Source organism: Rhinatrema bivittatum, chromosome 5, assembly GCF_901001135.1.
Source record: "Rhinatrema bivittatum chromosome 5, aRhiBiv1.1, whole genome shotgun sequence".
NCBI lineage: Eukaryota > Metazoa > Chordata > Amphibia > Gymnophiona > Rhinatrematidae > Rhinatrema > Rhinatrema bivittatum.
In genome coordinates this window covers 286,396,325-286,422,643 of record NC_042619.1, presented here as the reverse complement: position 1 = coordinate 286,422,643, position 26,319 = coordinate 286,396,325, and the positions used below count along the sequence as shown (strand labels likewise).

General features: G+C 44.3%; 1 protein-coding gene across 2 annotated transcripts in view; it reads right to left on the bottom strand.

Moving 5' to 3' along the window:
• The window catches only part of LOC115092775 (disintegrin and metalloproteinase domain-containing protein 9-like), a 1,307,906-nt gene that overhangs the window by 641,601 nt on the left and 639,986 nt on the right, over positions 1–26,319 (bottom strand). For both annotated transcript variants that reach the window (XM_029604079.1, XM_029604080.1), the window contains exon 10: positions 10,795–10,964. In XM_029604079.1, the coding sequence (XP_029459939.1) occupies positions 10,795–10,964 (170 nt within the window). The remainder of the gene's footprint in view (positions 1–10,794; positions 10,965–26,319) is intronic.

Sequence of the window (26,319 nt, the reverse complement as noted above, 5' to 3'; positions counted from 1 at the left end):
TGGGTACTTGCCAGGTTCTTATGGCCTGGATTGGCTACTGTTGGAAACAGGATGCTGGGCTTGATGGACCCTTGGTCTGAACCCAGTATGGCATGTTCTTATGTTCTTAATTGCAGAAATTCCAGCATCCTGTGTCTGGCATCCTTTTCAGTTTGCAGCTTAAAAGGGATGGTTTCAGACATTTCCTTTATAAAGCTTGCAAATGAGAGGTCTTCTGGAGGGGAGTGCCGTTTTTCCTCTGGAGGTGAAGGCTCCAATGGGATGTCCTCAGAATCCTGGGAGTCGGAGGAATCATCACTCCAAAGATCGTATGGCTGGTCTCCTGCACCCTGTTGTTCTTCCGATGAAAGGAGAAGTCCTAATCCAGCTGGATTAGGAGGTAGCACCGATGGAATTGGTGGATGCACAGAAAAAGGGGGATCGTCACCAAGGACGGTGGAGGCACCGATGGTATCTGTGTTTTTGATGGGTGTCAGGGTGGTAATATGCCCAATGACCCTGAAATCGGGCCTGGCATCGTCCGATGATAGAGGAATCAGGGCCAATGGGGGTGGAGGAACCAGCGGTCTTGGAGGCATTGTTGGTCTGGAAGGCACGGGCACGGATGGAAGTGCGCCGATGAGGGTGTCTAGTCTTTCGAGTAGCGAATCCAGCATCGTTGGCACTGGGTCAGGCCTTGGTATGGAGCTGGTGCCATTTGGAGGCTCCATAGGTGTGGCTGGAGGATCCACAGGAATATAGGGAGTCTCAACTCCCGGCACCATTGCAGGTGGGGAACGCCTCAGTGTCCCGGGTCCAGAGGAGGATGGGGGCTCCTTTCCCCGGGACTTTTTGGTAGGTGGTTCCTTCGATGCCAATGTCGATGCCTTGTCGGTGCCGGCACCGAAATATCTCGTCAATGTCGATGCTTTTCTCGGTGCTTGGCCCGGTCCTCTGGCGATGAGGATGTCAATGCCTTTGAACTGGTGGTCACTGGTGTCTTGATGGTGTTGAGATATCGATGGCGACGGGGTCGATGACGAAAATAGCTTTTGACTCGGTGCACTCTTGGCCAGAGTAGACGGGGGTCGAGCACTTAGTTTTGAATAGGTGTTCTATTTTTTCTAAGTTGTCCCTGCGGACTTTCAGGGTCATTTATGTGCAACTGGTGCACAGTTGAACATCATGGGAAGGCCCCAAGCATAAAATGCAGACATCATGCGGGTCCATAATGGACATTAGTCCTTGGACACTCGGGGCACTTCCGAAAACCGGTCGCCATGTTTGAAAAAATAAACACGGCACGCAGTCGGTGATTGCCGGGCACCAATGAGAACACCTTTGTATACCGACCGCAAAGAACGAGGTAAAAACTTATCAACGCTAGCGGAGGTTGACAGTCGATGGGGGGACCCGGGATGGGGAAAAAGTTTTGAAAAGTTCCGTGAGGAAAAAATTGTGAGGAATTCTCACAGATCTCCTGAGAACGATGAGGAAACTGCTGCACGGAAAAAAAGATACTGAAGGGGGAGCTCTGCTGGATGCAGGGTTAGTAGCATGCTGGGCATGGTCAGTGTGCCAGTCAAAGTTCTAGAAACTTTGACAAAAGTGTTCCGTGATAGGGCTCCATCCTGATGATGTCACCCATATGTGAGGACTACCATCCTGTTTGTCCTGGGAGAAATACTTAGTTTTTGGGTACTTGCCTGGTACTTGTAGCCTGGATTGACCACTGTTTGAAACAAGATGTTTTGCTTGATGGACCCTTGGTCTGACCCAGTATGGCAATTTCTTATGTTCTTATGTTCTTATTAAGCAGAGAATGCCTGGAAGTTGATACCTCAGAAGAGGCGTTACTCAACAGTCGAGAAAGGGGACTTGGCATTAAGTGGGCTTTAGAGGTCTTGTGCTGCTATCTGCTGCGATGGCAGTTCATGCTCATAATGGCTCATAATGGCTCTTATGGATAAATAGAATTAAGGAGTCCAATGTGAGGGGGATAAGATGGTTACTGGCGCTTCAGCCCTTCAACTATAAGATCCAATATAGGGCAGGAAGAGAAATGCCAATGTGAATTTCCTATCCAGAGAAATGTCCCTGGTACAGGCAGGTGCTCATTTAAATAATGCTAACCTGAGGGAGAGGATATGTGAGAGAGTCTATAGGACATCCCTTAGGCCACCATAAGGAACCAGTCATAGCTATATAGTCAAGTCTTCCTTAAGTCCCAATCCAGCATGGGATTCTGGGCCCAAGGAGAATCCCTTCAGCATAGCATAATAAGTCAAGGCCAAGAAGGGTTAAATAGGCCCTGAAGAGCAGGCAGGAAGTCATATTATGAGAAAACCTACTATGTGTAAATGTCTCTCTGCTACTTGAACTTTAAGGTAAGTTGCATCGTTTCTTTTGCTTTGCACTTCATTTTTCTACTGTAAATAAATTTCACAAAACAAAAACAGCCAGAGTCTGCTTCCTTATTCATTCTGGCTGTTTCCCAAGCCACTATCACCAAGTTAACACAGGCAGACTCCTATAACGCCTGTTATCTGAGCTTGCATCAAATTGGATTTTGGGAAGTTGATGATGAACTGCAGCATTTGGAATATGTTCATTTATTGTAAGATGTGTAGAGGAAGGAGCCTGTTGAACAATATGGTTGGATATGAGTAAATTCCCCAAATATGTAAAAACAAACACATTGATTTTTCTTAGATGGGTAGGAATCACTGCAAGATGTTTTGTAAACACTCTGGGTGCTGCAGAGAGGCTGAAGGGTAAAACTTTATACTGGTAAAGTTCATTAGCTTTGGTGAAATGGAGTAATCTTCTGTGATTCTTGGGAATGAGGATATGGGTATAGGCATCCTTGAGCTCTAGAGCTGTCACAAGGTTCATTTTGAATTTCTATTTTTTTTCAAGTGGTGAGGCCTCCGAGATTCAAAATGGAGCAGATATCACTTGTTTTGTTTGGATTGAGAACATATATTGAATAAAATCTTGTGTTGAAATTGGAACTGGTTCTACCAAATTTGCATTTTGGAGGGTTTATGGCTCTTGCCGTAGGAGCTTGAGCTGTTCTGCACTCATGGAGTGAGTCTTTTGTAGATTGTTTGGGAAAAGAACTTAAAATGTAAGTGGTACCCTTGCTGTATGATCCTTAATATCCAATTGACTGAAGTGCTAGAGTCTTTCCTTCACTGAAAGACTGTTTAAATCTAACCAGATTATCTATGTTTCAGATATCATAATCAAAACATAGTTTGTATTTTGCTTATGTTTGTTGGAAAGGCTTAGGTTGTGCTCTTTCTCTAGTTTATCACCTGATATGTTGTTATTGCTGCTATTTATTGTGTTTGTGGGCCATTGGGCTGAGGCAGGATTGGCGCAACCTGCAGAAAGGAGCACTGCAGGTTCCCACCATCAGCAGGTGGACCCAGACGAAGCAGACACCCAGGTAGAGCTTTGCCTATACCAGCCCTCATTCCTCTTAAGTTGAGCCTTCAGATTCTAGGGCCGGCAGGTCTTAGGTGGTGTCTCTGCTGTGGGCAGGAGAAAGATCTTTGGAAAGCAGGGCCATAGGTGGTTGGTAATCAGGTGAGTTGAGAAGCAGGCAATGGTCAGTGGCAGGCGGCAATCAAGCATGATAAGAAGCAGACAGTGGTTGGTGGCAGGCAGCAGTCAAACTTAATCCAAGGTCAGGTCAAGGTCAATCCAGTAGCTGCCAAAAGGAAGAAAGGATGGATATGCAGGGCGCCATATGAGAAGCACAGAAGGTAAGGAACACTGGAGACAACACTGAACCTGAGGACAAGATACTGAATACCAGGCTGGGATGAGGACAGATGCTGAAGACAAGGCTGGAATTAAGACAAAATGCTGAAGACAAGATGAAGATGCTGATGATGCTGTGGCAACATGCACTAAACTTGGCAGTGGGACCTGTTGCTGAGGCATCTTGCTGTTGGGGGCTTGCCCTCTTATAGGACAGTATACATGATTTCATCTCTAGGGGCCACGGGGATGTTCCCATCGTGGTCCCTTTAAATGTGGCAGCGGGATGCTCACTCACCCATAGGGGAAGGCACGGCATGCAGGAGCCGGTGGCATCTGGCCTCATGAAGGCTCAGTGACTCCCTGCTGTGCTCCAGGGCAGCATCCTGCTGCGCTGAGTGATTGTGGGGATTCACAGCAATGGAGACTGGTCCAGGGCTGGCCATAAGGGTGGAGTTTTGCAGGGTTAGCCCGCGGACCACCAAACATAACACTATTGCTGGTGCTGGCATGGTCTTTAGAAACTCTTCGCCCGCAGGAAGTTTGGCTGCCGTGGCATCCTCTGCCAAAGTCCTCCGGCGTTCCCCGGACCGGCTCCACACTGCAATCTGCCATGTTCCTGAGAGGCCTAGGGGCGTGCGCTTGGCGTGGCCCTGACTGATGTACCGGCATTGGCGCGAACCTAGGGGGCGTCCCCCGAAGATGACGTCACCCGCAACGGATATTTAAGGTCTCAGTATTTGCTAACAGATCGAGTTAGCAAGGATAAGGATTCATTCTATCTGAGCTACTTTGCCTCCTCGGACTTACCAGGGGTACCCGCTCCTCGGGGGCCTCGCTTTCTTCTTTGTTTTTCAGGTTACAGTCTGGAACCGGTACTCGCTCCTCGAGGGCCTTTGTTCCAGGACTTGTTGCTGAATTCTCTTCTGCCTGGAAGTCTTCACTGCCAAACTACTTCAGTGAGTTACCATCGCTCTCTCAGAGCTTTCCCTGAACAGGTACTTGCTCCTCGAGGGCCTATACATTCCAGCTCCTGGGCTTCTATGAGACATTTTGTGAGTGTTACCATCTGGTTCACTACATGAACTCTGCATACCCTGCCTACTCACTATATTTCAGTTTCTCTTCAGCTCAGCCTCCAGGGATCACTGTTCCAGCATCTGAGGGACTTCACCCAGCCGGGCATTCCAGATCACTACTGCCATCTCTGGTGGTTCAGTATACTGTCTAATAAAGAACTAGTGTGTGTCTGTCTCCATACTCTAAGTCTGACCGATAGTCTCTCTCGGGATCTTCCTTCGATGGTGTAGTCATCTGCTACTGGTCCAAGGATCCACCCACTGATACCTCCAGACTGCTGTCTCTCAAGCAGTCTTCCAGCAGTCCGAAAACAACAGATTACTAACTCCTGTTATCAGAACCCAACAGATTGCTAACTCCATCATCAGAAGATAACAGATTGCTAACTCCATGGATCTGGCACAACTGAGTGCGTTGCAGGCCATACCGGGTCCGGCCCATCGCATTGGGGAGCAGCAAGGTGCCTTGGAGAAACTTGCTGCAGCATTCCATCAGCTACACACACCGGAAGTTCAAGGCACAGCCTCCAACCAAGAAGGTCAGTCACCGGAGGTAACTTTGAAGACTGCTGTAACACTGGCAGCTCCAATCTGCTTTTCTGGAGAAATCCAGAAGACCCAGGGCTTTTTGAAACAGTGCTGCATGCACTTTGCCTTACAGCCGTCTCTATTTCCTACATCTCTTTCCAAGACTACCTACATCCTTTCTTATTTGGATGGCAGGGCCCTGTTTTGGGCAACCACCTTGTGGGAACACAAGGACTCTATTTTGCAGGACATAGAAAGATTTATGGACTTGTTTAAATCCGTTTTTGATAACCCTGCTCGAATGTCTGTAGCCGGTTCTGCTTTAGTGGATTTGAAGCAAGGCAACAGATCATTGGCTGAATTTGCTATTGAGTTCAAAACTCTTGCGGCAGAACTATGCTGGGATCTCAGATGTCTCAAGACACTCTTTTGCAGTGGCCTGGATAACCATTTAAAGGACGAGCTGGCCGCTCGCCAAACACCTGACTCGCTGGACGAATTAATAGCCTTAGCCCCTCAGATTGATCACTGGCTCCGGGACAAGGTAAAAGAACTCTGGCCTAGAGTGTTACCCAGTTTGAAGCAGGCCAGTGCTGCCTCTGCACCTCGGATGGTTCCAGTTGTTCCTGCTGCTGATACAGATGAACCAATGCAACTTGGTCACAGTCGCTTGACCTCCAAAGAGAGAAGATTTCGGAAGAAGCGTGGACTTTGCATGTACTGTGGTCAGCCCAGCCATGATGTCTCTACATGCTCCATTCGTCCGGGAAATGGATGGGCCTAAGTCCTGCAGGAGGACTGTTCTTAGGCCATACCACAACATCTCCTCCGCTCTCTCTCCCAGTCTCTCCCGCAGTCAGAACTCACCAGATTGCTAACTCAGCAACTCCGAACACAACAGAGACATGGTACACAACATGAGAGGTCTGTGCCTTTTTTGTTTTAGGGGATGGTTCCTCAGCTAGTGATGATTTTTTTGAGCTGGATCATTTTATCTTGGAAAATAATTTGGAACAGGCTGCGCAGTTAGGAACATCACGAGCCAGTTCCAAGCAGTGAACATTGTAGTCATGGTGGTCCAGAAAGGATATCTCGTGAACAGCAAGGACATCTTTTGAAGCATTGCTTAACATCTGCCACAGTGAAGAAAGCTGAGATTAGATCAAATTCAATTTTGACAAACTGAAAAATGTAATCAATTTTTTTCAGACTTAACAAAAAATAAAAATAACAAAACTACCTTGGTAAGAAATGAAGGAATAAAAAATAATGTGACCACAAAAACCACCAGTGAGCAGCTTAAGAGAGTGCAGAAAACATGTCCTTTTCATCTCAGTAAAAGAGAAAGGACTGAAGAAACTTGTGTGATGGTAACTACACAATACCCATACATGCTTAAAAAGACTTTCTTGGATTTTCTGAACTCTGAAAGTGCGTGTTCCATTTTAGAGCTATCAGAGATCATTACGCACTTGTGATGATCCTTGCCCGGCTTGTCCATGGACAAAACAAGTGATTATGCTATTGTACAGATCATTGACAAGACCACACCTGTACTGTATCCAGTTCTGGAAGAATGTAGTCAAAGTGGAGAAGATCTTGAGATGTACTACTCAAAATGGTATGCGATCTGCACAAAAAGAACTCTATGAGATGAGAAGAGTCTGAATATGTATCTTTCTCTCTAAAGCAGGGGTGAGCAAACTGGAGGGTGGGCCCCTCAGGAGGTTTGAATAATCTTAAAGAGGGGTCCATTGGCTCCCCAATCAAGGAAGGGAGGTTGCTGCCAAACGTAGTGACATCATTGTAAGTACACCATGGCTAAAGCCTTGCATATTATTCAGTGGTCCAGGGAGAGAAGCTGCTTCTGCTGTGGCAGGCTCGGGCAGAGAATCACTTGCTTTGTGGCAGAACTGGACCTGGGAGTAGCCACTGCGGTGGTCTACAACCCAGGAGAACTGCCACTTTCAGACCTCAGGCCAGGAGGAGTTCCTGCTGCTGCCAGGTTCCTAACCAGACAGAGATCACAGCTGTTGCCCACCAGGGGAAAAGAAGTGGTGAGGCAGGGAAAGGGAATGAAGAGGCCAGAGAGAATGAGAAGATGGAGGGGAGAGAGGGAGGAGATGGGGAAGGGAGAATAGAGGCAAAAAGTGTAAAAAAAAAAAAGTTAAAATCACAAATAAAAGCATGAGAAAATAAAAAAAGATGAGAAAACTATATTGGTAGATCAGCAGGCTATAAGTCATCTAAATAAATAAATGAAATAAGAAAAATTAGTGAAAACAGTAAAAAAGCAAAAATAAAATTGAGCAGGTTAGGATGGAGTTTTTCTCAATTCTTGATACATTTTCCAGCTCTTACTATTGCAGTATGGGGCCTGTGTGTTTGGATGTAGTATGGAACGTGTATCTTTCTGTTTGTCTGGTGGGCCAGAAGTCCTTTGATATTGATGCCTCCAATGCTAATACCAATGGATTGGTTTTCTGGTGGCCAAAGAGTCTGTACATAAGTTCCAAACAGAACTGTCATCCTCGCCCATCATGTGATGCCCACAAGCAAAGGATATATCTATCATGAGGGTCTGTGATAGACATGGTTCTTTTGAATTGGGGGCATCACTGAAAACCGCTAGACATATTGAGCCAAAACTAAAAGGAAGCAAAATCAAACTCGATGGTCGCAGCTGGTTGATAGCAAGCGGGCACTAAAGGGCCCCACTGTCATGAAGGGGAATGATAGCAAAAGAAAACATTAAAAAACATTGAAAAACTTTATCTGGAGAAAAATGCAAGGAACAAGACTACGGGGCACCATGATGGACAAAAAGAAAAATTGAAAAAAAAGGCCCAAGAAACAGGAAAAGGGGCAATATACTGTGAACAACAGGCTCTACGGAAAAAGAGAGATTGAAGAGACTTCATGTAGATGCATCATATAATGGCATGTGTGAGCTGGGCTCCATTGGATGATATCATTCCATGTGTGAGAACTGCTGTCCTGCTTGTGCTTGGAGCAATATGACTGATTTCAAATGGAAAATGTTATTTAACCCTTTAAAGTCCTTTGTTTGAAATTAGGACTTTGTCACTTGAATTTTGTAAGTGAAGACTAGAATTGGGTATACCAGTAATTGTATTCCAACACCAGAGTCAAAACAGTTTTCATTAAATTATAGCATTTTGATGAATCTATGGGTTCTTTTGTTAAATATTTGTTGACATGAACTGTAACTGATTATTTTATTTTAAGGTTTTTTCCTAATAAAATTACTAGCTGTAGAGGGTGATGGATTTTTACAGAACAGAATAAGCAGAAGCAATAGCAAAATAATGTTCACTGTGCACCACCAATGTATTTCAAAACTGCCTCTAACAGGCCATATATGAAAGGTGAAAGGAATATTTAGAAGTCCATATTCAGTAGGTTGGGTAGTGGACAAATTATCTGGCTAAAGTTTGCCAGATAACTTGTTCCATACATCAAGCTGGATATACATGCTTAAAGTTATCTGACTACATGTAGCTGGCTAACTTAAAAACCTAACTGGCTATGTTTGATATAGCTGTTTAGGTTTTTATGTTAGCCAGTCTTGTGTGGCCAGATAATTTGCTACTTATCCAGATATATTCAAAAGATATCCAGGTAAATAATGCTGCTACTTATTCAGATATCTTTTGAAAATACCATGATAAGTAGAGCTATTTACCTGGATATCTTCAAAAGATATTCGGTAAGTAGTCCCATTTATAAACAAAGTACCCATATAAAAGGGCTTATAATCCAATCCCCAACATGGCAAACAAAATTTATTCTGGCCCCAACATGCTGTACATCTCCCATCCCCTAAACCCAACTAAATATAACAAATGTTACTCCTGGGGAATTCTGCACGCAATAATTTTAAATTCTACATAATTCGGCATACTTTATATTAGTCAACCTAAGAAAATATACATCACATTCTTGAGTAATTAATGTGAAATATAATATAGAAATGTTATTATTCAAAAATGCAGTTTTAAATATTTTGAGCATAATTCCTCTATAAAAAAAAACTGTAAGTGTACCCACCACCTCTCTTCCTATTCCCCTGTCCAGACCCCTTTTACTTTGCCTTCCCAGGCCCCTTCTCCATTTCCCACTAAATCTCCCAACCCCTCCAGGCTCAACCCCCTTCCATTCTATCTCCACCCCCAGCCCTCCACTCCCAGAGTTTGACCCCTCTCTCATACAGCCCCTCACACAGGCATCCTCTATCCCTCGCTCACACACATGCCCTCAGACTTCCTCTGTCCCTTTCTCACACACAGACATATGGGATCCCTTTCTTTTGCTCATACACACCCCCATCTAGGCTCCCTCTCTCTCTCTTGCACACAAACACACACCCCTGTACACAGGCTCCCTCACTAAGTCTCTCTCTCACACACACACCCTCACAAAAGCTTCATCTCACTGGCACACACACCTTTTCACAGAGACTCCTTCTCTTCCACAAAACACGTACCCTCTACCCCCATACACACACAACCACCCTTAAGGCCTGCTTCCTGATTCTCTTGCATAGATTCAGCTCTGCTGCAGGTATGCAGCTATCCTGGGCATCAAATTTCTCTCTCTCTCTGGGCCGATTCTTTGGCTGTGAGTGGTATAGGCTCTGCTCGCAGCCCATTGGGCCTTTTCCATCCTAAGCAGTGAGTGGGATGGGCTCTGCTTGTGGCCCGCCACTGGACTTCTTCCAATCTTTGGCCATAAGCAGACTGGGCGCCCCTGTGGTCTACCAGGTCTCTCGCCAAATTCTGTGCAAATAATAAAATTCTGCCAGGAGTGGAATTCTGTACAAATTCTGCATTGCGCAATTGCACAGAATTTCCCCAGAAGTAAAATGTGCCAGGTCTCACAGACCAGGCCCCCTTCCCCCACACCTTCCTGTTCATAAAAAATAAATAGTTATCTGGCGGCTACCATCCACTCCTGATCCACCTACCCACAGGCCACATATTGTAATATGCCCCGGCCTACAACCTCCAGAATCCCCGATACCCCTTCTGGGAGAGAGGTTCCCATTTTCCCGCACCCAGTGCTTCCAGCAAGGGTTCTGTCAGCAACAGTACTGGAAGTGTATTCTACCCTGTATTTTATGCTTATGATATGAGAGCAGATAAAAAATCCTGTTACATAAATTAACATAAATAAAATAAATATAGCTGTATAAATGGCTGAATGTACCAGATTTGCCATTTAGGTTTTGAATATGGACCTCTTAGTTTCTGTGCTGATTTAATCTTGGACTTCTCTGCTGAAACTCAATAATGCACTGGTCCACTAGAGCTCAACTGATGTCACAGGCTACTGAATGACATTCAGATGAAAATACCTGTATTTAATGATTAAGCTTATATAGTATGAGACAAGATTCTTTTAAAAAGTTTCTTACAAGATTAACATTGCAATATCACAATGAATTCGTGGATCAAGATTTTTAACCTTCCATCTATGAAGATCTTCTATTGTAAAATCAGCAGAAACATGGATATCTATTAGATTTTTCTCTGACCAGATCTCAAGTCCAACCATAATAACATCAGTATTTAATGCATCAAACATCTGAAAGAACATAAACAAAAGAAAATATAAATGACATAGATTTATATGTGATAAGGAAGACAATTTTCAAATACCATTTCCATGGATAAATGGCCATTTCTGTGTAGAAATGGGGTCTTTGAAACTCGCCTACACTATTTGGAGGTAGTTGGGCGGATTTTAAAAGCCCTGCTCGCGTAAATCCGAGCAGGGCCCTCGCGCACCGGCGCGCCTATTTCGCATAGGCCGCCGGCACGCGCAGAGCCCCGGGACGCGCGTAAGTCCCGGGGGAGGGTGTTTAAGGGGGCGTGTCGGGGGCGGGGCCGAACGACGTGGCGTTTCGGGGGCGGGCCCAGGGGCGTGGTTTCGGCCCGGGGTGTTCCGGGGGCGTGGCCGCGCCCTCCGGAACCGCCTCCGGGTCGGGTCGGCGCGCCAGCAGCCCGCTGGCACGCGTGGATTTACGTCTCCCTCCGGGAGGCGTAAATCCATGGATAAAGGTAGGGGGGGGGTGTTTAGATAGGGCCGGGGGGTGGGTTAGGTAGGGGAAGGGAGGGGAAGGTGAGGGGAGGGCGAAAGAAAGTTCCCTCCGAGGCCACTCCGATTTCGGAGCGGCCTCGGAGGGAACGGAGACAGGCTGTGCGGCTCGGCGCGCGCCGGCTGCCCAAAATCGACAGCCTTGCGCACGCCGATCCAGGATTTTAGAGGCTACATGCGTATCTTATAAAATCCAGCGTACTTTTGTTTGCGCCTGGTGGGCGAACAAAAGTACGCGAACACGCTTTTTTAAAAAATCTACCCCAAAGTGCACAACTTTACATGCAGCAAGAGGAAGAATTCAAAGAGCGGGGTTGGGAAAGTGTTTGCACTTATGCACATTTGTATATATTTCCAAACACTTGTAAATATACTCAGAAAAATTAAATACATATAAAGTGGGTGCAAATTTGTGCATGCACTTTTTTAGAAGTTTAGAATTCTTGAAAATTGGCTTAAAGTCTGCAGGTAAAATGTACCAGTAGATTTCATTTGTACATCCAGTATGAAATTGCTGACTATAACCATTGGGTGCAGGTTTAATTTCCCAAAATATTAAGGGAACTAAAAATAAATCAAAGAACAAATTAGGCAGAAGTCAGAAAATCTTGGAATTTTTTTGGCATACTTGTTTTAAAATAAAAAAAATACTATATACAACACTATTAAATGAAAACATGAGGGCATCCACAAACTGTAGTAAAATCAATCAGGTCAAAATTTAAAAACTTGGTGAGAGGACAACCCAGATATTTATCGGAACAATTCTCCCGCTGAATTTACTCACCTAAAATTATTCAGCTATATGTGTATGGATAAATTTAAACCTAGAAGGCTATATGTATACTCTAGAGCAGAGCTTTCCAAACTTTTCATGTTGGTGACACACTTTTTAGACAAACATAATTTCAGGACACAGTAATTCAGTCTACTAGCAAACCAGAGGTTAAAGGTTAAACGAACAAAATGTATTTCGACAATTTATGTATGTTTCCTTAAATATATACATAATAAAATGTTTCACGACACAACCTATCTTGTGAAAATCTTTCATTTATATTAAAAATATATAATATTCCAAGATTAATGTTATTGTTATAATTTATGAGTAACAATAATAAGAACATAAGAACATAAGAAAATGCCATACTGGGTCAGACCAAGGGTCCATCAAGCCCAGCATCCTGTTTCCAACAGTGGCCAATCCAGGCCATAAGAACCTGGCAAGTACCCAAAAACTAAGTCTATTCCATGTAACCATTGCTAATGGCAGTGGCTATTCTCTAAGTGAACCTAATAGCAGGTAATGGACTTCTCCTCCAAGAACTTATCCAATCCTTTTTTAAACACAGCTATACTACCTGCACGAACCACATTCTCTGGCAACAAATTCCAGAGTTTAATTGTGCGTTGAGTAAAAAAGAACTTTCTCCGATTAGTTTTAAATGTGCCCCATGCTAACTTCATGGAGTGTCCCCTAGTCCTTCTACTATCTGAAAGAGTAAATAACCGATTCACATCTACCCGTTCTAGACCTCTCATGATTTTAAACACCTCTATCATATCCCCCCTCAGTCGTCTCTTCTCCAAGCTGAAAAGTCCTAATCTCTTTAGTCTTTCCTCATAGGGGAGTTGTTCCATTCCCCTTATCATTTTGGTAGCCCTTCTCTGTACCTTCTCCATCGCAATTATATCTTTTTTGAGATGCGGCGACCAGAATTGTACACAGTATTCAAGGTGCGGTCTCACCATGGAGCGATACAGAGGCATTATGACATTTTCCGTTTTATTCATCATTCCTTTTCTAATAATTCCCAACATTCTGTTTGCTTTTTTGACTGCCGCAGCACACTGAACCGACGATTTCAATGTGTTATCCACTATGACACCTAGATCTCTTTCTTGGGTTGTAGCACCTAATATGGAACCCAACATCGTGTAATTATAGCATGGTTATTTTTCCCTATATGCATCACCTTGCACTTTTCCACATTAAATTTCATCTGCCATTTGGATGCCCAATTTTCCAGTCTCACAAGGTCTTCCTGCAATTTATCACAATCTGCTTGTGATTTAACTACTCTGCACAATTTTGTGTCATCTGCAAATTTGATTATCTCACTCGTCGTATTTCTTTCCAGATCATTTATAAATATATTGAACAGTAAGGGTCCCAATACAGATCCCTGAGGCACTCCACTGTCCACTCCCTTCCACTGAGAAAATTGCCCATTTAATCCTACTCTCTGTTTCCTGTCTTTTAGCCAGTTTGCAATCCACGAAAGGACATCGCCACCTATCCCATGACTTTTTACTTTTCCTAGAAGCCTCTCATGAGGAACTTTGTCAAACGCCTTCTGAAAATCCAAGTATACTATATCTACCGGTTCACCTTTATCCACATGTTTATTAACTCCTTCAAAAAAGTGAAGCAGATTTGTGAGGCAAGACTTGCCCTGGGTAAAGCCATGCTGACTTTGTTCCATTAAACCATGTCTTTCTATATGTTCTGTGATTTTGATGTTTAGAACACTTTCCACTATTTTTCCTGGCACTGAAGTCAGGCTAACCGGTCTGTAGTTTCCCGGATCGCCCCTGGAGCCCTTTTTAAATATTGGGGTTACATTTGCTATCCTCCAGTCTTCAGGTACAATGGATGATTTTAATGATAAGTTACAAATTTTTACTAATAGGTCTGAAATTTCATTTTTTAGTTCCTTCAGAACTCTGGGGTGTATACCATCCGGTCCAGGTGATTTACTACTCTTCAGTTTGTCAATCAGGCCTACCACATCTTCTAGGTTCACCGTGATTTGATTCAGTCCATCTGAATCATTACCCATGAAAACCTTCTCCATTACGGGTACCTCCCCAACATCCTCTTCAGTAAACACCGAAGCAAAGAAATCATTTAATCTTTCCGCGATGGCCTTATCTTCTCTAAGTGCCCCTTTAACCCCTCGATCATCTAAAGGTCCAACTGACTCCCTCACAGGCTTTCTGCTTCGGATATATTTAAAAAAGTTTTTACTGTGAGTTTTTGCCTCTACAGCCAACTTTTTTTCAAATTCTCTCTTAGCCTGTCTTATCAATGTCTTACATTTAACTTGCCAATGTTTATGCTTTATCCTATTTTCTTCTGTTGGATCCTTCTTCCAATTTTTGAATGAAGATCTTTTGGCTAAAATAGCTTCTTTCACCTCCCCTTTTAACCATGCCGGTAATCGTTTTGCCTTCTTTCCACCTTTCTTAATGTGTGGAATACATCTGGACTGTGCTTCTAGAATGGTATTTTTTAACAATGACCACGCCTCTTGGACATTTTTTACTTTTGTAGCTGCTCCTTTCAGTTTTTTTCTAACAATTTTTCTCATTTTATCAAAGTTTCCCTTTTGAAAGTTTAGCACGAGAGCTTTGGATTTGCACACTGTTCCTTTTCCAGTCATTAAATCAAATCTGATCATATTATGATCACTATTGCCAAGCGGCCCCACCATCGTTACCTCTCTCACCAAGTCCTGTGCTCCACTGAGAATTAGATCTAAAATTGCTCCCTCTCTCGTCGGTTCCTGAACCATTTGCTCCATAAAGCTATCATTTATTCCATCCAGGAACGTTATCTCTCTAGCGTGACCCGATGATACATTTACCCAGTCTATATTGGGGTAATTGAAGTCTCCCATTATTACTGCACTACCAATTTGGTTGGCTTCCCTAATTTCTCTTAGCATTTCACTGTCCATCTCACCATCTTGACCAGGTGGACGGTAGTATACCCCTATCACTGTAGTCTTCCCTGATACACAAGGGATTTCTACCCATAAAGATTCAATTTTGTATTTAGTCTCATGCAGGATGTTTATCCTGTTGGACTCTATGCCATCCCGGACATAAAGCGCCACACCTCCTCCCGACTGCTCCTCTCTGTCATTGCGATATAATTTGTACCCCGGTATAGCACTGTCCCATTGGTTATCCTCTTTCCACCATGTCTCTGAGATGCCAATTAAGTCTATGTCATCATTTACTGCTATACATTCTAATTCTCCCATCTTACTTCTTAGACTTCTGGCATTAGCATACAAACATTTCAAAGTTTGTTTTTTGATTGTATTTTTATTCTGCTTTTTAATTGATAGGGATAAGTTAGAATTTTTTAGCTCAGGTGAGTTTTTAGTTACAGGCATTTGGACTACTTTTCTAATTATTGGAACCTCACTGTCGGGATGCCCTAATTCTAGTGCATCATTAGTATCCTTTAAAGATACATCTCTCCGAACCATGCGCTGCTGAGCGACTGTCGGCTTTCCCCTTTGTTCTAGTTTAAAAGCTGCTCTATCTCCTTTTTAAGGGTTAGCGCCAGCAGTCTGGTTCCATCCTGGTTAAGGTGGAGCCCATCCCTTCGGAAGAGACTCCCCCTTCCCCAAAAGGTTCCCCAGTTCCTAACAAAACTGAATCCCTCTTCCTTGCACCATCGTCTCATCCACGCATTGAGACTCCGGAGCTCTGCCTGCCTCTGGTGACCTGCGCGTGGAACAGGGAGCATTTCAGAGAATGCTACCCTGGAGGTTCTGGATTTAATCTTTCTACCTAAGAGCCTAAATTTGGCTTCCAGAACCTCCCTCCCACATTTTCCTATGTCGTTGGTGCCCACGTGTACCACGACAGCCGGCTCCTCCCCAGCACTGTCTAAAATCCTATCTAGGTGACGCGTGTTATTCAATTTACCTCTTTAATGAGATATATGAGCTTGATGGGATGAACACAGATTTGAATATTTGGTGTTAATAAGAAAGTCCAAAGGGTCTTCTGCGTAATTTTAAAAAGCTGGCCAGTTTCACACTATAAAATTATTTGATAGCCTCATTCAACTAATTCTATATGGCTATGAGAGTGAAGACTGGAATTTATAGGAAGGGACAGAATGTCAATATAAATCCTGCACCTCCAGTTCTGTAACTCTGTGCATCCACTGAAATTCCCCCAAACAATGAGCTTGAATGTTTCCCTTACAGCTCATCATACTAAAAGATGTTTTCAAATTCTGGTGTCACCTCACAGTAACAGCAGCACAAACACCTTCCACTGCCAGGCACATTGTGAACGAAAATAAAACCTCGCAAAAAAAAAAAGACACTCAAAATCTATACTGCAATCCCATCATAACATAACAGTAATAACACCAAGGACTCTAACAACAATAACCCTACCTGTGAAAAAGCAAGGGTAAATATTATACTGGGTCCTAGAATACCAATACACCACCTACTGAGGAAACAATTGCTATAGATCCCTATGCTAGCGAATTTCTCATCATGGTCACACACACAGAGCAGAGACAGACCCTCACCAAATACAGAATACAAAATAAAGGAGCACAAATTAGACAAAAACTGAAATGGAAACCCCAAGAAGCCAGACTCTGTGTATTAATAATGGAAAAACAGAACCATCATTCCTCATAAAACAAATAAAATCAAGAAACATAAAGCATCAGTTATAATAGTAAAACCATACTAATAAAGAATATTTTAAAACTACTGATAAATAGAATTTCTATTCATTAAAATCATATACATTTTTTACAATTTCCTAAACACCAATAAAATATTTCAAAACAGCACATATATCAAATAACACCCACAGGAAACAAAAAGTCTATTTCTCAACCGTATGGATATTTGAATTGTAGAATTCATGGTGGTTTTTCTTGGCCTAGCTTGATATTTTAGTTTTTATTAGATGGCCTTTTTTATGTTAATTTTGTTGTTATAATTTTTTTTTTTTTTTTTTAGGAGCCTCTTCAGTGCAAGGGGAAGATGGGGTGTGGGAGGGCATGGGGGAATTCTAAATGTGTATAGGGCTTACAATCATATGGTATGTAAAAGTTCACATTGTGTATTATATGCCATTCTATATGTTTGTTTAAAAATAAAAACAGATTTGTCATTAAAAAGCCCCTGCTGTCCATACGTGGGAGCTCTTGATTTCCAGTCACCCTGATATTGTCAAGGATTAGGAGGTTATCCTCTCTCTCTCACACATACTCACATTTCCATTCTCTCTCACACATATACTGTCACATACATACACATTCATGCTCTTATACCCACCATAACCTCTCGCTCTCACAGACACTGAGACACTCTCTCTCCCTCCACACACACACCCCCACACAAACTCTTACTCCCCTGGATTTTCTCATACATACTCTGTCTGGCTCCCTCACATACACACAAACACACCCACCCAGGCAAGCTCCCAGTCATTCTCACACACTGAAACTGACCCCCAGGCAGGCTTCCATTCAATTTCACACCACTCCCTCAGGCATGCACACATTCATTCTCACACACACAGACCCCCAGGCAGGCACCAATTCATTCTCACACACACATACACCACACACAGGCCGGCACCTATTCTCACACATACAAACCCCAGGAAGACACCCATACATTCTCATACACAGACACACCCTCAGGCAGGCACACAATAAAGGCAAACCCCCTCTCTTTCTTTTGCCAGCAACCTCGGAGCCTCTCTCATTCCTCTGCTGCCACTGTCACTGCTGCCGCATGGCTATTGGGGAGGCGCTGATTGCTGCTATTGGCACTGAAGCCCATTCTGCTGCCTCCTCTGTACAGGACCCGTGGGTTTCCACTTCCTCCATGTTGATCTCGTACATTGTGAAATCAGCATAGAGAAAGTGCTACTCTTGCACATTACCAAAGATTACATGTGCCAATCAGTAAAAAGTAATTTATTTCTTTTTTTTTTTACCTTTGCTGTCTGATCTTAGTTTTCTAATCGGTTGGTCACAGGCTTTTTTGTTCCACCTCCCCTTTCTTATTTTTTTGCCAATTCCTTTCATATTGTCTTTTTTTCTATTTCTTTTCTCTCCATCTATCTTCTTCCCTCAAACATTCAGTCAGGTTCTCATTCTCACATACTTTCTCTCTCTCACACACTCACAGGCTCTCTCTCATACAATCATTCATACAGTCTCTCTCTTGCACATGCTGTCTGACTCTCACACACCCAGGCTCTCTCTCACACCCACATGTTGTCTTGCTCAAGCACAGGCTCTCACTGTCACATGCTCTCTCTCATACAATCATTCATATACAGTCTCTCTCTTGCACATGCTGTCTGACTCTCACACACCCAGGCTCTCTCTTACTCCCACATGCTGTCTTGCTCAAGCACAGACTCTCACTGTCACATGCTCTCTCTCATACAATCATTCATACACACAGGCTCTCACTGTCACATGCTGTCTCTCTCTCACACACACACACACACACACACAGGCTCTCTCACATGCTGTCTCTGCAAACATTCAGGTCCTCACTCCCACACACAATCTCTCAACTCACCTCATACACACACACAATCTCTCAACTCAGCTCACAGACGCACACAATCGCTCAACTCACCTCATTCACGCACACAATCTCTCAACTCAGCTCACAGATGCACACAATCGCTCAACTCACCTCATACACGCACACAATCGCTCAACTCAGCTCACAGACGCACACAATCGCTCAACTCACCTCACACATGCACTCTACGGGCCCTCAGCCGCTCTCTTACCTCTGGGCCTCCTCTTCACGGGTCGCTGCAGGATGGGCTCTGCAGCGGCCCTGATCTTCTCGGGCCGATCGCGGCGGCGACCCTGCTACCGGGCCTCCTCCTCTTCTCTCCCCGCTGCAACAACGCTGCTGCTCCTCTTCTGGACGCGGCTGACGTTCCTCCCCCTTTCTGCCCGTGCGGCTCCGGCAACATTTTTCTTCCGGGGCCGCGTGGGCAGGAAGGAGGAGGAGCACCTGCACGTCTCGACGTGACCTTTTTCTTCTTCGGGCCGTGGTGAGGTGAGCTCCACCACGGCCTTGCCGATCTTCCTGCCAGCGATATTTTACTGCTCAGCCGCCAGTGGGATGAGCTCCACTGGCAGCTGCATTGGCTCCCACTTGCCGGTGTGTCACGTGCACCGGGCTTGCGCGACACACCGGCACACCTCAGGCGACACACCAAAGTGTTGCGACACACACTTTGGAAAGCTGTGCTCTAGAGGAATGGCGAGATAGGGGAGATATAATAAAGACATTTAAATATCTCAAAGGTTTCCATGCACAGAGGCGAGCCTCTATCAACAAAGGAAGCTCTGGAACAAGGGGTCATGAGATGAGGTTGAGAGAGGGTAGACTCAGAAGAAATCTTAGGAAATATTTCTTTACAGAGAGGATAGATGCATGGAACAGTCTCCCAGTAGAGAAACATAGAAACATAGAAATGACAGCAGAAAAGGACCAAATGGCCCATACAGTCTGCCCAGCAAGCTTATGGTAGTATCTGCTGCGCTGTGTAGGTTACCACCATGCTTATCAGATTCCCAGACCATAAAGATCAGGGCCCTCGTTGGTTGCTGTTTGAATCCAATTTCCTGTTATACCTTGCCATTGAAGCAGAAAGCAGTGCTGGAGTTACATCGAGAATATGAAGGCTTATTGGGTAAGGGTAGTAACCACCACACCAGCAAGTTACCCCCGTGCATTCTTTTCTTCTTTTCCATCCTCTAGCCTTTAGGGATCCACAGTGTTTATCCCATGACCCTTTCAATTCTTTCACAATTTTTGTCTTCACCACCTCTCCAGAAGGGCATTCCAGGAATAAGCAGCAGGGAATCTATCTACCTTTTGGGGATCATGCAAAGTACTTGTAACCTGGATTGGCCACTGTTGGAAAAAGGTTACTGGGCTTGTGGAACTTTGGTCTGACTCAATATTGTAAATCTTAAGTTCTTATTTTCTAATTGTCTCCCATTTCATTGGATAACTTGGTTTTAACAATTTTCTTAGAATCATTTGGGGAAGAACAAGTTAAAGTAGCAACATAGGTTGTGAATCTGGTACTGGAACCTGATCATGATTGGACTGTGAAACTGCTTTTCAGACGTAGAGATGAATTATTTTTTAAATGCAGAATTAGATGATAACTTTGATACCTATGGGGTAGATTTTCAGACGAGCGCGAACAGCCTACTTTTGTTTGCGCTCCAGGCGCAAACAAAAGTACGCTGGATTTTAGTAGATACGCGCGGAGCCGCGCGTATCCACTAAAATCCTGGATCGGCGCGCGCAAGGCTATCGATTTTGTATAGCCTGCGCGCGCCGAGCCGCGCTACCTCCCCCCGTTCCCTCCAAGGCCGCTCCGAAATCGGAGCGGCCTTGGAGGGAACTTTCCTTTGCCCTCCCCTCACCTTCCCCTCCCTTCCCCTACCTAACCCACCCGCCCGGCCCTGTCTACACCCCCCCCCTTACCTTTGTCGGGGGATTTACGCCTCCCGGAGGGAGACGTAAATCCCCGCGCGCCAGCGGGCCTGCTGCGCGCCGGGCCGCGACCTGGGGGCGGGTACGGAGGGCGCGGCCACGCCCCCGGGCCGTAGCCACGCCCCGTACCCGCCCCCAAAACGCGGCCGACACGCCCCCGAAACGCCGCGTCGACCGGGCCCGCCCCCGACACGCCCCCGACACGCCCCCCCTCCGATAACCCCGGGACGTACGCGAGTCCCGGGGTCTGCGCGCGCCGGTAGGCCTATGTAAAATAGGCTTACCGGCGCGCAGGGCCCTGCTCGCCTAAATCCGCCCGGTTTTGGGCGGATTTAGGCGAGCAGGGCGCTGAAAATCCGCCCCTATGTGCAGGCACACATGTACATGCGTATGCCAGCTTGCGCCAAAGGACACAGTCATTTTATAATATACCAGCATATATGTGTGCATAGTATAAAGTAGGCTGTATGTGTGTACATGTGCACACAATTTTAAATGGATGTGTATGCAAATGCCATCTCTACTGCATAAGTCAGGGGGTTTTAGTACACACACACGCACCGATGCAATTACCCAGTTTTCCCAGTGCATTCTCAGTCTGCTCAGGTAAAACGTAGGACTTCCTAACCCCCCTAGTTAGCCTCCCTTTCACCCTGTTAGCTGCTACCCTTAAAAACCCGCTGAGTAGCCTAATTTTTTGTTTTAGGACATAAGCGCCATCCATAGCAGAAGTAAAATTACAAGGTAGGGGACCCCGACACTCTTGTGTGCATAAGTGTATATGCACTGGTTTCATTCATAAATATAGGAATGCCCGTGCCCGCTGAGACCACGCCCACATTCCTCCCCTTTTTCAGAAAAAAATTGTGTGCGTGTACTAGAAGATATGTGCATATGTGGGCGCCTTTTTAAATCCATGTGGCACAAGATGGCCCAACTTCTATGTGTATATCCCAGCTTTGGCGAGCTCCGGGCTTTTAAAATTCACCCACGAGAATCTTTCTGGATGTTGCACCTATGACCTAAAAAAGAAGGAAGCAATTCTCTGAAATGCTCCCTTCTCCATGTGCAGGTCCCCAGAGGCAGAGAGAGCTCCAGAGTTTCAATGCGTAGTTGAGACGATGGTGCAGGGAAGAGGGATTCAGCTATGTAAGGAACTGGGGAAACTTTTGGGGAAAGGGGAGACTTTTCCGAAAGGATGGGCTCCACCTTAACCAAAGTGGAACCAAGCTGCTGGCACTAAATTTCAAAAAGGAGATAGAGCAGCTTTTAAACTAGAACAAGGGGGAAAGCTGACAGTCACTCAGCAGTGCATGGTTCGGAGAAATGTATCCTTGAAGGATACTAATGAAACAGGAGCGTTAAGGCATCCCAACAGAGAAGTTCCATTAAATGCAAACATAGTCCATATGCCTATATGTAAAAAATCACCAAAGCTAATGAGTTCCGAATTATCCCAAACAACTGAAAAGCAGGTTGTTAAAACAAGCAAAAACCACACTTTGAAATGTCTGTATGCCAATGCCAGAAGTCTAAGAAGTAAGATGGGAGAGTTAGAGTGAATAGCAACAAATGATGAGATTGACATAATTGGCATCACAGAGACTTGGTGGAAGGAGGATAACCAATGGGACAGTGCTATATCAGGGTACAAATTATATCGCAATGATAGGGAGGTTCAACTTGGTGGGGGTGTGGCACTTTATGTCCGGGAGGGTATAGAGTCCAACCGGATAAAGATCACACAGGAGACTAAATGCTCAGTAGAGTCTAAATGGGTAGAAATCCCATGTGTGTTGGGTAAGAGTATAGTGATAGGAGTATACCACCGTCCACCTGGACAAAATGGTCAGACAGATGATGAAATGCTAAGAGAAATCAGGGAAGCAAACCAATTTGGCAGTGCAATAATAATGAGAGATTTCAATTACCCCAATATTGACTGGGCAAATGTAACATCAGGACTTGCTAGAGCCATAACGTTCCTGGATGTAATGAATGATTGCTTCATGGAGCAATTTGTTCAGGAACCAACAAGAGAGTGAGCTATTTTAGATTTAATTCTTAGTGGAACACAAGATTTGGTGGGGCCACTTGGCAACAGTGATCATAACATGATCAAATTTAAACTAATAACTGGAAGGGGGACAATAAGTAAATCTGCAGCTCTAACACTAAATTTTAAATAGTGAAACTTTGATAAAATGAGGAAAATAGTTAGAAAAAAACTGAAAGGTGCAGCTGCAAAGGTTAAAAGTGTTCAACAGGCATGGACATTGTTAAAAATACAATCCTAGAGGCGCAGTCCATATGTATTCCGTGCATTAAGAAAGGTGGAAGGAAGGCAAAACGATTACAGTCATGGTTAAAAGGTGAGGTGAAAGAGGCTATTTTAGCCAAAAAAAACATCCTTCAAAAATTGGAAGAAGGATCCATCTGAAGAAAATAGGACAAAACATAAGCATTGTCAAGCTAAGTGTAAAACATTGATACGACAGGCGAAGAGAGAATTTGAAATGAAATTGGCCATAGAGGCTAAAACTCATAATAAAAACTTTTTAAAATATATCCAAAGCAAGAAACCTGTGAGGGAGTCGCTTGGACCATTAGATGACAGAAGGGTTAAAGGAATGACGGCTACTGCCTGGAGACAATACCCTTATTCAATAAACATACACATGGTTACTGTGACTCCAACATCGCTCTAAGCTACAACAGCAAGAGGAAATGTGGAAAAAAGGATTCGCACTCACAAAGTGGGGAGTAGCTGGCTTGTTATGGCGGTTACTACCCCAAACCAAATAAGCCTGATACTTCACTTTCAATGCATATCCAGCATAGCTCTCTGCTTCAACGGCAGGGGAGAAGAAAAACTGATACTTCACGCATATCCAGCATAGCTCTCTGCTTCAACGGCAGGGGAGAAGAAAAACTGATACTTCACGCATATCCAGCATAGCTCCCTGCTTCAACAGCAGGGGAGAAGAAAAACTGATACTTCACGCATATCCAGCATAGCTCCCTGCTTCAACAGCAGGGGAGAAGAAAAACTGATACTTCACGCATATCCAGCATAGCGCTCTGCTTCAACGGCAGGGGAGAAGAAAAACTGATACTTCACTCATATCCAGCATAGCTCTCTGCTTCAACGGCAGGGGAGAAGAAAAACTGATACTTCACGCATATCCAGCATAGCTCTCTGCTTCAACGGCAGGGGAGAAGAAAAACTGATACTTCACGCATATCCAGCATAGCTCTCTGCTTCAACAGCAGGGAAGAAGAAAAAAGGATTCGCACTCACAAAGCGGGGAGTAGCTGGCTTGTTACGGCGGTTACTACCCCAAACCAAATAAGCCTGATACTTCACTTTCAATGCATATCCTGCTTCAATGGCAGGGGAGAAGAAAAACTGATACTTCACGCATATCCAGCATAGCTCTCTGCTTCAACGGCAGGGGAGAAGAAAAACTGATACTTCACGCATATCCAGCATAGCTCCCTGCTTCAACAGCAGGGGAGAAGAAAAACTGATACTTCACGCATATCCAGCATAGCTCCCTGCTTCAACAGCAGGGGAGAAGAAAAACTGATACTTCACGCATATCCAGCATAGCTCTCTGCTTCAACGGCAGGGGAGAAGAAAAACTGATACTTCACTCATATCCAGCATAGCTCTCTGCTTCAACGGCAGGGGAGAAGAAAAACTGATACTTCACGCATATCCAGCATAGCTCTCTGCTTCAACGGCAGGGGAGAAGAAAAACTGATACTTCACGCATATCCAGCATAGCTCTCTGCTTCAACAGCAGGGGAGAAGAAAAAAGGATTCGCACTCACAAAGCAGGGAGTAGCTGGCTTGTTACGGCGGTTACTACCCCAAACCAAATAAGCCTGATACTTCACTTTCAATGCATATCCTGCTTCAACGGCAGGGGAGAAGAAAAACTGATACTTCACGCATATCCAGCATAGCTCTCTGCTTCAACGGCAGGGGAGAAGAAAAACTGATACTACACGCATATCCAGCATAGCTCCCTGCTTCAACGGCAGGGGAGAAGAAAAACAACCAATAAGGGCTGAATAACACAGTCTGGGTAAAACAAATAAGCATGGGTGTAGCTTGCTTATTGCGGCGGTTACTTCCCCTACTACCCATAACTAATCAAGCTTGATATTTCACTTGGTTGCAGCTCCATCACTGCTCTCTACATTAATGGTGGGGGTGGAAGGGAAATAGAACCAAAGAGCTAAGAGAAACAGATAAGTATGAGAAAAAAATGTGAAGCTTGCTGGGCAGACTGGATGGGCCGTTTGGTCTTCTTCTGCCGTCATTTCTATGTTTCTATATGTTTCTATAAGGCCATTGCAGAAAGACTAAATTAATTCTTTGCCTCCGTGTTTACTAATGAGGATGTTGGGGAGATACCAGTTCCAGAGATGGTTTTCAGGGGTGATGAGTCAGAAGAACTGAACGAAATCACTGTGAACCTGGAAGATGTAGTAGGCCAGATTGACAAACTAAAGAGTAGCAAATCACATGGACCGGATGGTATGCATCCTAGGGTTCTGAAGGAACTCAAAAATGAAATTTCTGATCTATTAGTTAAAATTTGTAACATATCATTAAAATCATCCATTGTACCTGAAGACTGGAGGGTGGCCAATGTAACCCCAATATTTAAAAAAGGCTCCAGGGGCGATCCAGGTAACTATAGACCAGTGAGACTGACTTCAGTGCCGGGAAAAATAGTGGAAACTATTCTCAAGATCAAAATCGTAGAGCATATAGAAAGACATGATTTAATGGAACATGGTCAACATGGATTTACCCAAGGGAAGTCTTGCCTAACAAATCTGCTTCATTTTTTTGAATGGGTAATAAACATGTGGATAAAGGTGAACCAGTAGATGTAGTGTATTTGGATTTTCAGAAGGTGTTTGACAAAGTCCCTCATGAGAGGCTTCTACGAAAACTAAAAAGTCATGGGATAGGAGGCGATGTCCTTTCGTGGATTACAAGCTGGTTAAAAGTCAGGAAACAGAGAGTAGGATTAAATGGTCAATTTTCTCAGTGGAAAAGGGTAAACAGTGGAGTACCTCAGGGATCTGTACTTGGACCGGTGCTTTTCAATATATATATAAATGATCTGGAAAGGAATACGACGAGTGAGGTTATCAAATTTGCAGATGATACAAAATTATTCAGAGTAGTTAAATCACAAGCAGACTGTGATACATTACAGGAGGATCTTGCAAGACTTGAAGATTGGGCATCCAAATGGCAGATGAAATTTAATGTGGACAAGTGCAAGGTGTTGCATATAGGGAAAAATAACCATTGCTATAGTTACACGATGTTAGGTTCCATATTAGGAGCTACCACCCAGCAAAAAGATCTAGGCATCATGGTGGATAATACTTTAAAATCGTCGACTCAGTGTGCTACAGCAGTCAAAAAAGCAAATAGAATGTTAGGAATTATTAAGAAGGGAATGGTTAATAGAACG